This window comes from Anguilla anguilla, chromosome 5, assembly GCF_013347855.1.
Source record: "Anguilla anguilla isolate fAngAng1 chromosome 5, fAngAng1.pri, whole genome shotgun sequence".
NCBI classification, from domain to species: Eukaryota; Metazoa; Chordata; class Actinopteri; order Anguilliformes; family Anguillidae; genus Anguilla; species Anguilla anguilla.
The window spans coordinates 15,028,952-15,042,499 of NC_049205.1; the positions used below are offsets into that span (position 1 = coordinate 15,028,952).

Here is a 13,548-nt window from a genome sequence, read left to right on the forward strand (position 1 = left end):
TTATGGTTGAAGTAAAGGATGCAATAAGTCAATGCTGCCAAACTAAAAATTTATTCCTTGTTTTGCTGCTTCGAGGACACAAAGGAGCTGACAAAGTGGTGAAGGACACTCAATTACTCTCTGTCACCGGTGCTTTATCAATAATATGTGGAATGTGGAAAATGGGAGCTAAATTATATCCCTCAGCCGGGAGAGTGGCAGGACAAATTTGCTCATCCGGCTGGAAGTCACCTCACTCAGAACTTGGTGGCATTTGGCAGAGGGTCATGGGATGGCGAACTTGTCTGTATCGGGGCAGAATTGGTCTGTAACATTTTCTGTGAGATTGGTCATAAACTGGTCAGCGAGTGTTTCCCATTGCTCTACCATACGTCATGTGAAATACAGGGGATGAGCTACATGTAAACTTTGAGCCCATTGATGCTGCAGGGAGGACAAGCAGCGGAACTGAGTCAGATGAAAGGCGGGCATTGTGGGGGAAAAATATGCAATATAGTACTTTAATTATTAAAGAATTTGTAACTAGATTAGAAGCCTTAAACCTACAGAAAATCAGTTTTGTTGTAAAAAAAAATATATATAATAATAAAAATACTGTGCACCATTGCCTTAAGAGGGAGATATTTTATCAAATGCTGTCATGCCTGACATATGATAATTAATAGTGTAATGAGGCTAATTAACCTTGAAAAAAAATGAGATGTATCTCTTTTGCTTAGTGAGCCATGATTATCCTTCCATGTGGATGTTTAAGTGTTCATTTTCTGTACATAGCTTCTCTTAAGGTCTGTCCTTTCTATCCAGCAATATCCATTATTTTGCCAGTGTTTTGGTTGAGTTTCTTATATGAAGATTATTATCTAAGAGTGCTCTTATTATGAAGCAGGACACAAAACAATGATGTCCTTATTACAATTTAGCCCAAATCTGCCATGCTTGTAAAACTGGGAAGAAAAAAGCAAAGTATATCTGGGAGGGAGTGATGTTATTTTATCTTAGGCACGCACATGAATATACACATACGCATAGGACACACATGTGCACACACATGTACACATGCACACACGCACCCACACACACACGAACACACACACCCACACAAACACACAGGCACACACACACACACACACACACAGGGTGGCAGTGTAGCATAATGGTTAAGGAACTGGGTTTGCAATCCTGAGGTTGTAGCGTTAATTCCCAAGTGGGGAACTTCCATTGTATCCTTGAGCAAGGTACTTAACCAGAATTGTGTCAGTAAGTTTTCCTGCTCATAAATCAATTGCATGCAAACATGCAAGTCAGTCCCTCTGGATAAAATCTGCTGAATGCCTAATATGATCAGCCATAACTGAACAGTGTAGAATCTAAAAGACATCCCTCTCCACACTAAGGGGCACAGTGCATGTCCTGGATTGAACTGGCAATAACTACAGAGGCAAAGTTCTCAGTGAATAGTACGTAAGTTACCCCACAGCATGCTTCATTTCAAAACCTGGTCCAAGGTCAGTTCTCCAGCTATTTCTCTTTCCCACGGTGATGAATTACTTTGGAACCATTATATAAGAGCTGCATCACCTGCTCTACAAAGGTGCATTTCCTTTGTATCCAAGAAAGCATACGTTTATGTTATCGATGAAGACATACATATATTGTGTGGGTCTGTGCTAGATCATGCTTCTTACACAGTGTAAAATGACCAATGCAGTACATGTAGGTAAACAGTGCCCTTGTATCACAAAACAGTGGGAACAATCAACACCTAAAACAATCAACCCTCTAATTTAAATGATTTTCCTAAATTTCACATTTTTTAGATAGCAATCATGGTAGTTTAATATCATGTTGTTTGTTTACTACCACAGTACCACAAGGACTTCAAACAAGCACCAAGATGTTATAAAGAGCAGGGCCCTGTTTCACAAAGCAGAATTTCTGAGCTAGCGGGATGACTACACTGACTATAAACCAGAACCCTTCCAAATCTGAAACATGGACTGAAGTAAAAAAAGAGCTGTTCTGGGTTTTACTCAGTGCAGTCATCCAGCTAATTCAGTAAGCCTGCTTTGTGAAATCCCCGGGTGGGCCTGCAGTAGATTGTGAGCCCTATGTTGACCAGACTGTATTTTAAGATCACATATTTCATTTTAAACAGAAATGTTATTGATAAAGACATCACCACAAAGTAATAACCGTCCAAGTTTAAGCATCAAATAACTTAATGGTTGTCTTAAAAACACATTTCTGATATGTTCATATTAGCCTCTTTGAAATCAATCTCAGGTTTTAAAACTGACCTAATCTTCACAGCAATGGCTTCCTTACTAAACCAACATACGAGACAATCAGAATAGACTCTCTATCACCCAAGAACATCTGTTTATTGACTATTTGTTCCAGAAGTCGTTCTTATAGTAATATGTTATTTCACTGTGTATGGACAGTCTTCATGTCATTTCACCACCAATGGCTGCGTTTCAAAAACCTCTCCTTCTGAGGTCCTGCAGCATCTGAACTTCCCGTCAGTCTTGCCAGTCAAAAAGGAATCTGAGCGATGCTTAGTTTGACTCTGCACTTTAATTAGACAAGAGAATGTTGATTAAGGGCAATCGATAAAAAATAATTACGTTTTTGCTTCGCTGTTGCAGGCACCCTCATGAACCCCCGTGGGTGGTTTGGAACAAAGAGCACAATTTGACATTGTGTTTCCTGATAATATACTGCACAGTGCTGGGGTACTGCAGTGCTGTGTCTGCTCTGCCTGTCTTATCCCTAGGATGCAATCCTGCAATCATGTATTCTTTCCTGGCAGACCCGTACAAAAATGGACCGCAATCATGACTGCAAAATAGATGGATCTTTGATCTTATTTTTTGACAAGATTGTTGTGGGTATGAAATGTGGAAAATAAAGTTTTTTTTAAGTCTATAATAAAGACACAGACAGTACTTATAAATAATTACAGCAAGTACAGATTGTAATATCACAAGCATACATGAATTATGTCTGCCATGTACTTCGACCAGTTAAGAAATCAGTTATTTTCAGATGATATCCAAACAGTATGTGAGAGACTCTTTATAAAAGAACAAAAAAAAGAGGTCCTTAAGGTCCAAAAGACACACACCTGAAACTAAGAATAGTGGTATACCAATCATTGTCAATTCCATTTCAGTTCAGTTCAGAAAATTAGTTCTAATTCAACCCCTGAAATGAAAACTGCCAATATAATTTCATGAGGATTTCTGAATTAGCTGAATTTCAATTAATTTCCTGAATTGTCTGAATGGAAATGGAAACTGACACAAACCCAGATACCAGTATAAAAATTGGCACATTTATCTCCTGTTTGTCATGACCAATTTGAGAAGCATAGGCCAATAGATTAGCACTATATTTTTAAATGAGGTTGCTGAACAAGAGCAAACAAGGAACTTGGGCTGCATTCTAGGGTTTAAATACATTTCTTTCCCACCTTGCCACATCTGAACTGATTATTTACCCACAGTAGGTCTAGGGCTGACTCCTCAGGCAGAACTGCACTTCAGCGGACTAATTCTCGACATTTAATATAAACTCATGACTCCGACAAGCTATATATTTTTTTTCAAAAAACAGTTCTAAAATAGGAATACGGCTGACATTTTCTCGACATTAGCCCTCACACATAAATCACAGCACGAAATAAAGAAATAAATAAATGAAAAATGTCATCATTGACCATTGCACGGACAGCACAGCCTAGAAATGCAACCAGAATAAATAAGGAAACATCCTTTTAAATGCTCATTCAGACAATGTTCATTTCACGAGAGGCCATCTAGGAATACAATTTAATTATTTATGGTAGCTTCCTTTCAGGTTAGCCTGCTCAGATAAATGTCTTTATCAGTCTGTTGTGTTTTTTTCTTTGATTCTTCCATTCATGCAAACTCTGGGATAATTTTACTGTGGTCTATTGAAACATTTTTTTCCTTTGCTACCTCACTATTATTGTGCCATTGTTTTAAACCAGGACATTATTTCCTGTTGTGACACATCAACCTTAAGGTTTAGTCACAAATGTTCATCATATAAACACCAATGTCATGCTAGGTGAAGTTCACCATTTGAGTCAAGTCAAGGGTGTGCTTAGGTTTCCGTATGACGTGAGCTGAGCCTAGAAGAATGGTGTCAGGACACAGTGACCAAACAAAACCCAGCTTTTTTTCAATTTTAAAAAATAAAATAAAAAAATATAATGTAAATCGCCGTCGACTACAACCAGAGAAGAAAGAAAGAAAAAGACCCAAAAAAACAAACAAAAAAAAAAACGTCCCTATAGGTCATACTTCTGAAGGAGTTCGGACTGCCACTGACGCTTGCGCTCGGGAAACTCCTGCGGGATTTTGATGTTGTGGAAGTCCTGGATGCACTGCTTCATCTCCTCCTCAGCGCTCAGCTTCTCCGTCACCCTCTTCCTGCTGAGGCCGCCCTCGCGCGGGCTCCCGCTCATCAGCGACTGGAAGAGCTCGCTGTTGCGCCGCTTGTCCGGCAGCTGCATCCACTGCACCGAGCCCTTCTTCGAGGGCCGGCCCAAGGTCAGGGTGCTGGGCTGGCGGGACACGGACTGCAGGGCCCCGCTTCCCCCTCCTCCTGGTCCTCCTCCTCCGCCTCCTCCTCCGATTTCGCCCCCTCCTCCGCCCGTCACCGTCCCGTCCTGGGGCGTGGTGGCCTCGGAGTGCGTCTCGGAGCTGGAGGTGGAGAGCTCGTTCAGGGAGGTGCCGCTCTCGCTCCCCTTGTCCGGAAGCTTCTCTTGCTTCCGCTCCTCGCAGTCCTGCTTAGGGGACACGGTCTTCGCTGCCGGCCCTGCCAAAATAAACCACAGGAGAGGCCAAAGTCAGCTGCAGGGGTTTGTGACAGACACCCAGTAAAAGCACAGCTTTTAACCCTTTAAGGTGTAGATCACAAATATGTGATTAGAATGTTCTGAACCGAACATTCTAATGATGATGTAGCAATCAACACTGGTAATTATAAGCAATTAAGTTCTAGAACTCTTGTGTTAGAATTTTAAATAAGAAATTCCTAAACGACTCTTCAAAGGGTTAAGAATCTTTATTGGCATGCATTTTGAGTCCATGGTGGCATCCAAGTTGCTCTGAATAAGAGCGGCTGCCAAATAATTCTAATACTAGTAATGACAAATTCTGAGAACAGGCCCAGCCTAAACCTGTGAGCATTTGGGGAAAAAATACCAGTGTCCAAAGGTTAACAATCAAATTAAAGAGGACGCTTCCCCAGAATGTGTAATCACATACTTTAGGCTAACTGCTATATAATTTAAATGCTTCAATTAAGTCATTGCTAAAACATTTGTCCTATTGCAGACCAAAGAGGATTACATGCATAAGATGTAACAACATTGCTTGAGAACAATTCACATATTCCAATCACATCATCTGACATTTATATTAACAACATTATCAGTCATGTCCACTTAGCTAGCTGGCTGGCTGTATGAAAGCAGTTATTATATTTGCCATCTAAGCAGTTGGAAGCTAAATAACAGATAATGAACAAAAAATTGATATACATCAGTGTTCTAACAGGGAAGAGCTTTGTTGTGTTGTGAAGCATATTTCCCTGGTATTGAGCTGCCCACATACCCTCAGAAGGCAAGCCGGTATTGTTAAATTATTTATTTTTAGCAGGAGGGCCATCCACAGAACATGAGTAGTTGTGATGGGTCATGGACTTTTCAGTCACCACACCTGAAATTGAGTGTTTATAGAAAGATGGCGGAGACAAAATCTTTCTCTTGCATCAACTAAGCTGTGAATTGATTGACGTTCTTGTGGAAGAGCGAGGTCATATTCCCCTTGTGCAATCTTATTTGTCAAACCACTAACCTCTGATGTCCCATTTTGGAACGCATGTAACCAGAGATCACAAAGGAGAGCTCAAAACAGTCTATACACCTTCCACTACAATTTACAAGGCACAGATTTCTGACCAGTCAAGTGATCAGCTCAGCTCCTTCACAGGTTCCTCACACAAGAAAAAAAAAGTTTTGTTATTGTCTGCAGGGAGGTCAAGCTAGCATCGACCTTCCTTTCTCATGGGAACAACCTAAGCAACACAAGACAAGTAAAGTCTTCATTTTCAGCTCCCAGACCTTCAGTTGTTGGACAGGTAGTATTCTTTTTTTCCCTCTTTTTAAATCGATAGCCAGGCTACAACAGCTTTACGTCAGTCACTCCTTCCTCAGAGGTTAGCTTGGTAAAAAATAAGTGCTTCAGTTTTCAGAACAAGTCTGTACATGATCATGTGATCATTGCAGAGGACACATCGCCAAGCCATCGACCAAACAATGTTTAATAATGAATAAATAGGAGCTAAATGAATTGGCCTGCAAGGTCGGTCTTGGCTCAGAGGAGCTGTCCATTCAGCATCCATACTACTGCAAGAGTCGCTTAAATGTTTCACTTGCTTTTATAGTGATTAAAGACCATGTACATGCCACTACAAATGTGTATATATTCATTTAAAGTTTGTAATGCTCTTGTGCCCATTTAAAGTGCAAATGCATGCAGCTTCTCAAGCAAACCTCGGCAGTTGAAAATGGCTACGCTGCTTTCGACTGAAATTCTATTTTCAGACCCTAGCCTATTTAAATATTGAGTGAAAATTCATACAGGGCCCATCAAACCCAATCAACGAGCTTTCTTCTGACAAAGGCGCATTTCACCCAGGTGGGCTAAATATAGACTCTATGTACACAAATAACAAAGACACAAATAGTATTTCAAATCACAGTCAAGAGGCTACTGTTTCCAGTTGTCAAAACCCAACTTAGTGCACACATTTTGGAGGTCTGGGAAGGGATAATTGATAATGCAATCCAGGATTAGTACCTTCAGGTCACTGCCAAGAAAATTTGGTTAAAACTGCCCGGGTAATGTGCATATACCCATGCCAAATAAATGTATGCATGTCTAGGCTGGAACATTAGAAGTAATTTTATTAGCTCTCTGCTTTGCTGCAGACTGGATATCTCTCAGCATGCTAGGCGGTATGAATTTGGATGTCACTCATGTGAAACATTTAATTCCCTTGTAGAGAACAATAAAATTAAATCAAAATATTAAATTTTAGATTTTATTCATCAAAAATCACTTGGAGTTATGCATTATGATATTTTGTTTCATTTAAATGTATTGACTAAGTGTCGTCCATGAAAGATGTTTGCTGTTTTTCAGTAGTTATTCGTGTTGCTCTTCATCAGTACATTCAGGATTCTGAGGAGAGACAAGAACACAATGGAGCAAATAAATAAATAAAACATAAAGCCAAGAGCCCAAAACTCTAAATGTGATGTAGTTCTTTGGTTTGCCGAAGATTGGCAGAGAAGAATAATTTTTAAAAAGCTGAAAGCAGTGGAAGAATACAAATACACAAGCAAAAAAGCCCAATACATTGTGAAACTACCCCCCTTGTTCTTGAACAAAGACCGGAAAACATCTTCAGTGTAAAAAAAAAAAAAACATATACACAGATGAATATATTTTTATGTATTCACAAATATACATACATATTATGTGTACATACATGCATGACTGCATGCATGCGCACATACGTCCTTGAATATATATACAGCTAATATCTATTTGTTTACTGTACGACTCTGCAAGGCATAAGTGTGCAGGTATGCATGTATCTACAATTTATTACTGATGGCTCATGAGCTCAGAATAGAGCAAGTGGAAATCCTATATTTTATATTCTATGCATACAACCTACTTTTGTCAGATTAGCTGACCAGTAATTGACTACCTGTATATTCTTTCATTATAGTCGTAATGTTTTTTTTTCTTTATGCCATGAACTCTTCTGATAATTTGATCTTGCAGATGGATTTCAGAGGTAACAGAGACTTCATTTTGTTCAATCATTGTTTGTTCTCTGTTACCGCAACCGAATAATGAATGCAAATGAACAATCCGGCCCAAGTAGATGCAGTTGAAATATTCATGAAAATGCGCCAACTTTTTAGTTTGTTTGGGTTTCATGCTCAAAACATTTTCTAAATACATTTCTCTGGTATTTACAATATTTACATTATCAGGACAGCATATCATTTCAAAAATTAAAAGTGTTGTCTCTGTTATGGTTAAATTTGTTGTACCAAAAAGGACTCTTTTATCTTTTAAATGCTCTTATGTGATGTGCATAAAATATCATCCCTCATGAGGGACAATTAAGAAAAAGAGATTAATTGGTATTATCTGCCTGTGGGTAGGGATTATTCAGCAAATTGGTACACTTTTTAATCATCCGAAAAGGTTGGAAGCAAGAATCATTTTGAAGGTGGAAAATCGGTCATTTTTATTTCAAGGTAACTTGTGCACATACGTATTTATGCAGGATCATTTTGTAGAATGTATTAATAGAATATTGTGTGAGAGAACATAAGGGAGAATTAAGTCAACCACTCCCAACTCCTTTATATTCTGAAAGGCCCTAGTAGACCCTAACTGTTGTTTAGCACTGGAAGCTCCATGCTCCCATCCTTCAGTACATATTTGGATGTATATTTGGATATTAATCAGAAAATCATTTCTTCTTTTCTTCTTTCAATTTCACTCCTTTCTGTTACTTTAACATAGTGATTGTTGATGAAGAAAATTTGTGGCAGATACTCTCTAGCTATATAAGCATTCAAATGCAAATGTCTTGCTTTATAATGTCTTTTTGTAAGTTTGTTGTGAAAGTGTTTTCCTAGTAACTGCTTGGACAGGGTCTACTCCTCCCAGGTGAAACTTAGAGACAGCTACATTTGGCGGATATAACATCTTTTAGAATTCGATCCAAATGGGAGCTGAGTACCTCAGTGCAGTCATCATTCTTTTGTGTAGCTGCTTTGGTTTCCTCTTCTCCCAGATTGGCTTGTGAGTAGTTCATTGTTTTAAAAAAAAAAGAGAATCACATCCAAACCCTGGAATAGATCTTTGGTTTCTGTCAGTGCTGTTCAATTAATGTGACAAATCAAATTGTTTATGCCAGAAGCTCATTTAGGTGACCTACATTACATGGCAATTTTCCCGTTCTTGCTGATTTAAGCAGTGAAGAGACATTCATTTTTTAAATTTTCCTGGTGAAATTCCCCTTAAAGGTACTGCAAAAGGAAAGACATTCTTATTCACTGATGCAGTGTTTTATAGTTTCTAGGTATGGCATTTTCATTTGGAATCTGTTGCTGTTGTCTCTGAACATGAGGATGTAAGAAGCGTCAATGCCACTTAGCAGGCCGCCATGAGCCTTAAAAATCTGAATAAATCGATCAGACACATATCTAAAACACTGTGTGTGTCAGAATCAATTGTTTTGTACATTGCTGAGAAGCAAGAATGCATTGGTGAGCAATAGCAAATGACCTGATGGTCCACAGAAACCACTGTAGTGGTTGACCAAAGAGCTGTGAAACTGTGAAGAAAAGCCTCTTTTCAACTATTAAACTGGTCAAAATCAATATCACTCTCCAAAATATAAGCGTAGGTATTTCAAAGACTACCATAAAGAGAAGAATATACTAGCATAACTTTAGATGGTTCATCGCAAGAAACCAACCACTGGTCAGGCTGAAGAACAGAATGGTCAGATTAGAGTTTGCAAAAAAAAAAAAAAAAAAAAATTTAAAAAATAATAATAAAATAATAAATAATAATAAAAATAATAATAATAATAATAATAATAATAATAATAATAATAATAATAATAATAAAAAGTCTTATGGACAGATGAGATGAGTATTAACCAGTGCCAAAGTGATGAAAAGAGCATGATCCAAAGCATACCTCCTCATCTGTGAAGCATGGTGGAGGTAGTGTTATTGCTTGTGCATGTACTGGTTCACTTGTCTCTATTTTTGACAAATCATCTGACCTGAATCTAGCTGAACATGTGTTTCACTTGCTGAAGACAAGACTGGAGGCAAAATGCCTTCAGGAGCTAAAGATGGCTGCAGTACAGGCTTGGCAGAGCATCCCCAGTGAAGATACCCAGCATCTGGTGATGTCTATGGGTCACAGACTTCAGGAAGTCATCGAATGCAAAATATTTTCAACTTTAAAATTTCAAGTACTAAATATGCAACTTTATTTAAGATTATTTTAACTGGTCCTATTACGTTTTAGCTCCTAAAATGGAACTATGAATTAAAAAGGCTACAATTCAGTGCAGTGCAAATGCATTGATCATAATTACAACATCCTGATATGGATGCAAATACCCTCAAACTAAAGCGGACAGTCTGCACATTAATCTCATATTCATTTTTTAAAATTTAAAATCCAATATGCTGGAGTACAGACCTACAGTACAACAACATAAATTGTATCACACTGCAAAAAGTTATGGAAAGCACTGTATTTCATCAAACTAATGACTATTGATTTTGCTTTTGCTGTACTTGACTTGACTGGTGAACAAGGTTTCAGGTTCTGGATGGAGGATGCTATCGTTATTAAAATAATGAAAGTGGACACAGATATTTTTGTCCCAGTTCAGCATTAATTTGTGCCAATCAAGAGCTTAACATCAGGAAACACTGGAAAAACACACAGATCAATTATGTTATCAAAACAATGATAAAGCTTGATTGTTTTCTATCCATGTATCCTTTTACACTTTCTAGAGAGTGCAATTGATTCGGTCCAGCATAAGCAGAAATGGTTTACTTCATAAAAGCATGCTATGGCATTTTTAGCTGCCTCATGCCTCAGTCAAGGCCCACTACTGCACAGTATCTCCCCCAGCCACAACGCCCCCCAACCCACCGCCCATTTTCTTTCCCTGTCAGGCAACATCCACTCCTCATTTGTTAAGGCAGGAGTCACCAGGATCTGTCACTAGATTGATCCAGCAATTAAGGGTCTCCTAGGGACACGTCCAACTCCAGGAATCGAATCCTGACCAAGTGCCAGCTGACACCAGGAGTCTCAAAGGGTGACACAGGATTGGCTGCAGCGTCTCCCAGCGAGGCCTGGTTTCATTGAACAGGGCACGCCCTGCCTCATCGGTCAACGGCGACTCCTCTAGGTGATCAAGCATTTGAGATCTGTCTGCTCCTCACTCGTACATTAAGGCCATTTTTGGAAGCAATTAAAAAGTCACCCTCCACTGAGATTTTGGTATTGCTGACATAGCCTTCTGAAAGCAGACAAACGAGAGAGCATATTCCCTGCTTTAATTGTAAACGCTCATGAACCTGAATTATACAATCTGAGATATAGTTTAAACAAAGAGAGTTAAGTAACGTGACACTGTAGGTTCTCATCGAGCAACAATCTTTAAGTTCTCATCTCGCAACAATTTTGGGAAATTAGTATAAGAATCAACATCCCAAAATAAGATTTTGCACGTCAATACATCGCACGTCAATACATCGCATTTCTGGAAAAACTGCATTCCATACCTGTAAGATACAAAGTTGATCCTGAGCTGCAAGGAATCCATATTTGCTTGTGTATAATGAAAACAATGATAGATTCTTTGTTAAAGTCTGAATTTTACATTTATGCGCTGAAAGGTGATCTTTGAATTTAGCAGAAAGTTACAATGAATGGGATCATTTGAGCAAATCCAGAAGGCTGATCATTTCAGGTTAAATCTGTGAGCTGAATTTTACTTTTGTTTTTTGTTGTTTTCATAAGAGTCTTTGATTTTCCTGTTTTTATTTCTATTTTTTATGCCCATATTTTTCTCCGGTTACTTTATTTAATATAAGGTCAAATAAAAAGCTTTAATAATTCAAATAAGCTCATTAAGTCAAATAATCTCCCCCTGTACAAACTGAAAGCACACCAGTTAAGCATTTAGTAACAGTGAAATATAAAAAATAATCATTAAGACCAGGTGCATGTGCCACAGTCTCCTGCAGAGTTCATTGACAGGTTACTGTCACCTGGACCGGGAAAGGGTGGACTTATGTAGGCTAGTTGAATTGACTGTGAAATCCACTTCTTTCAAATGAACAACTCACTTTATTGGAAACACGTCTGCTGCAAATGGCTTTTTGCGAGACGTCCACTTTCTCGAGAGGTATTGAGCCTTTTTTGTATTCCCCCTGGGCGCTGGTGCATCATAACCTTTAACCAGGGTCATTTGATGAAGAAACCTGCTGAAACTGATGATACAATGTCAATTTTCCTGGTGAAAAATGTTCCAGTGGTCTATTAGTCCTCCTTCTGCATGCCTTTCAGCACGTTATGAATCACTGTGTGGATAGCTTTAGCGGGACAGGAGATGACTGTCTTGTAATGTGTGAGTGTCCAGAGGGCAAGTTGTGAGTTGGAAAGTGCAATGCATGCTGGGAGAAACAGCATGGGGTCACAATCATTAGCATTAGCATTCCTAAGCATTGATTGCTGGTCAGACCAAAAGCCCTCAAGTGTCCTTACTAATGGACTAATGGGGCATAATGTTACATGGTAGTGGCATGCACAAACAAAATTGGAATGTAACAACAGTGCTAATGGCATGATATATGGTCTTGCCCTGGCTGTAAAACAACTCAAATTCCCTTGTTGTGAATATAAAAGTTAAAGATCAATGTTCAGAGGGTATATTCATACCACTTAATACCGCATTATTCTGCTATTAAGAGTGGAAAAATCCTGCACACAAACTGTCAAATTGCTCAGTGCAATTAATGTTTAACTATTTTAAGCTGAAGAAAATGAGGCAAGCAACCAAAAATACTTTGCTTGCTATATCATTATTTCTTTATGAATCAATTGCTAGGGGGCATAGAATATTGTGGTTATATTGAACCAGTGCTTGTGTGTTCCTTGGTCTGTACAGTTAAACACATTTTTTACACTGAAAGCACTGGTGACTTAGACATAAAAGGAGAATGAGAGGAACCAAACTGCCTCCACCACTGGACCTGATATCTGTGGGTTTCGCTCACAAGATAAATGGTCCAATGCAATCCTTCAAAGGAAATATTGGCGCACTATGGTTTATTGTAAAAATATATATTTCTAAGGCGCACACGCTCCATCAGGCACAAGAAACAGGACCCCTGGGGTGACCTCCACTCTGCCTGATGAGTCAGAGCGGATCGTTTGGACCGAGGTGAACAAGGGAGTTGATGTTATTACAGGAACAAGTGACACCAGGATGTGACAGATCGTCCCCATGTTTACAGATGCCGTACGGCTGCAGGGAGAAGACTAAGGACAGAAGCATCCTTCATCTGCGTTTATGATGACACCTCTGGGGATGTTGAACTTGCAGATAATTCTGTGTGCTCAATCGTGAAATTTTATGCCCGTATGCAAATGAATGGACTCGAAACATGATTTGAAGTCCCTTAATATTTATTTTTTGTGTAATATATGGTGCTTTGGTTTTAGTATAATGATTCTTAAAATTGTATTGTGTATTCAAATTTACAATTAACATAGTAAATAGCATTGCGGTGAATTTATGCAAGAGCTATGCTTTATGAAATATTACATGACATTTCAGTTAATAGCCATTATTTTTGCCCACGCAAGATAT

The 13,548-nt window shown here is 38.8% G+C and overlaps 1 protein-coding gene across 4 annotated transcripts in view; it reads right to left on the bottom strand.

Annotated features, from left to right (window-relative positions):
- Window positions 1-2,558: 2,558 nt before the first annotated feature.
- Window positions 2,559-13,548, bottom strand: part of LOC118226984 (BTB/POZ domain-containing protein KCTD8-like) — a 39,921-nt gene continuing 28,931 nt past the window's right edge. For 3 of the 4 annotated variants that reach the window (XM_035417025.1, XM_035417023.1, XM_035417022.1), the window contains one exon: window positions 2,559-4,848. In XM_035417025.1, the coding sequence (XP_035272916.1) occupies window positions 4,319-4,848 (530 nt within the window). In that variant the 3' untranslated portion in view covers window positions 2,559-4,318. Of the gene's footprint in view, window positions 4,849-7,126; window positions 7,281-13,548 lie in introns of those variants that run through there. The other variant, XM_035417028.1, reaches the window with a different exon arrangement.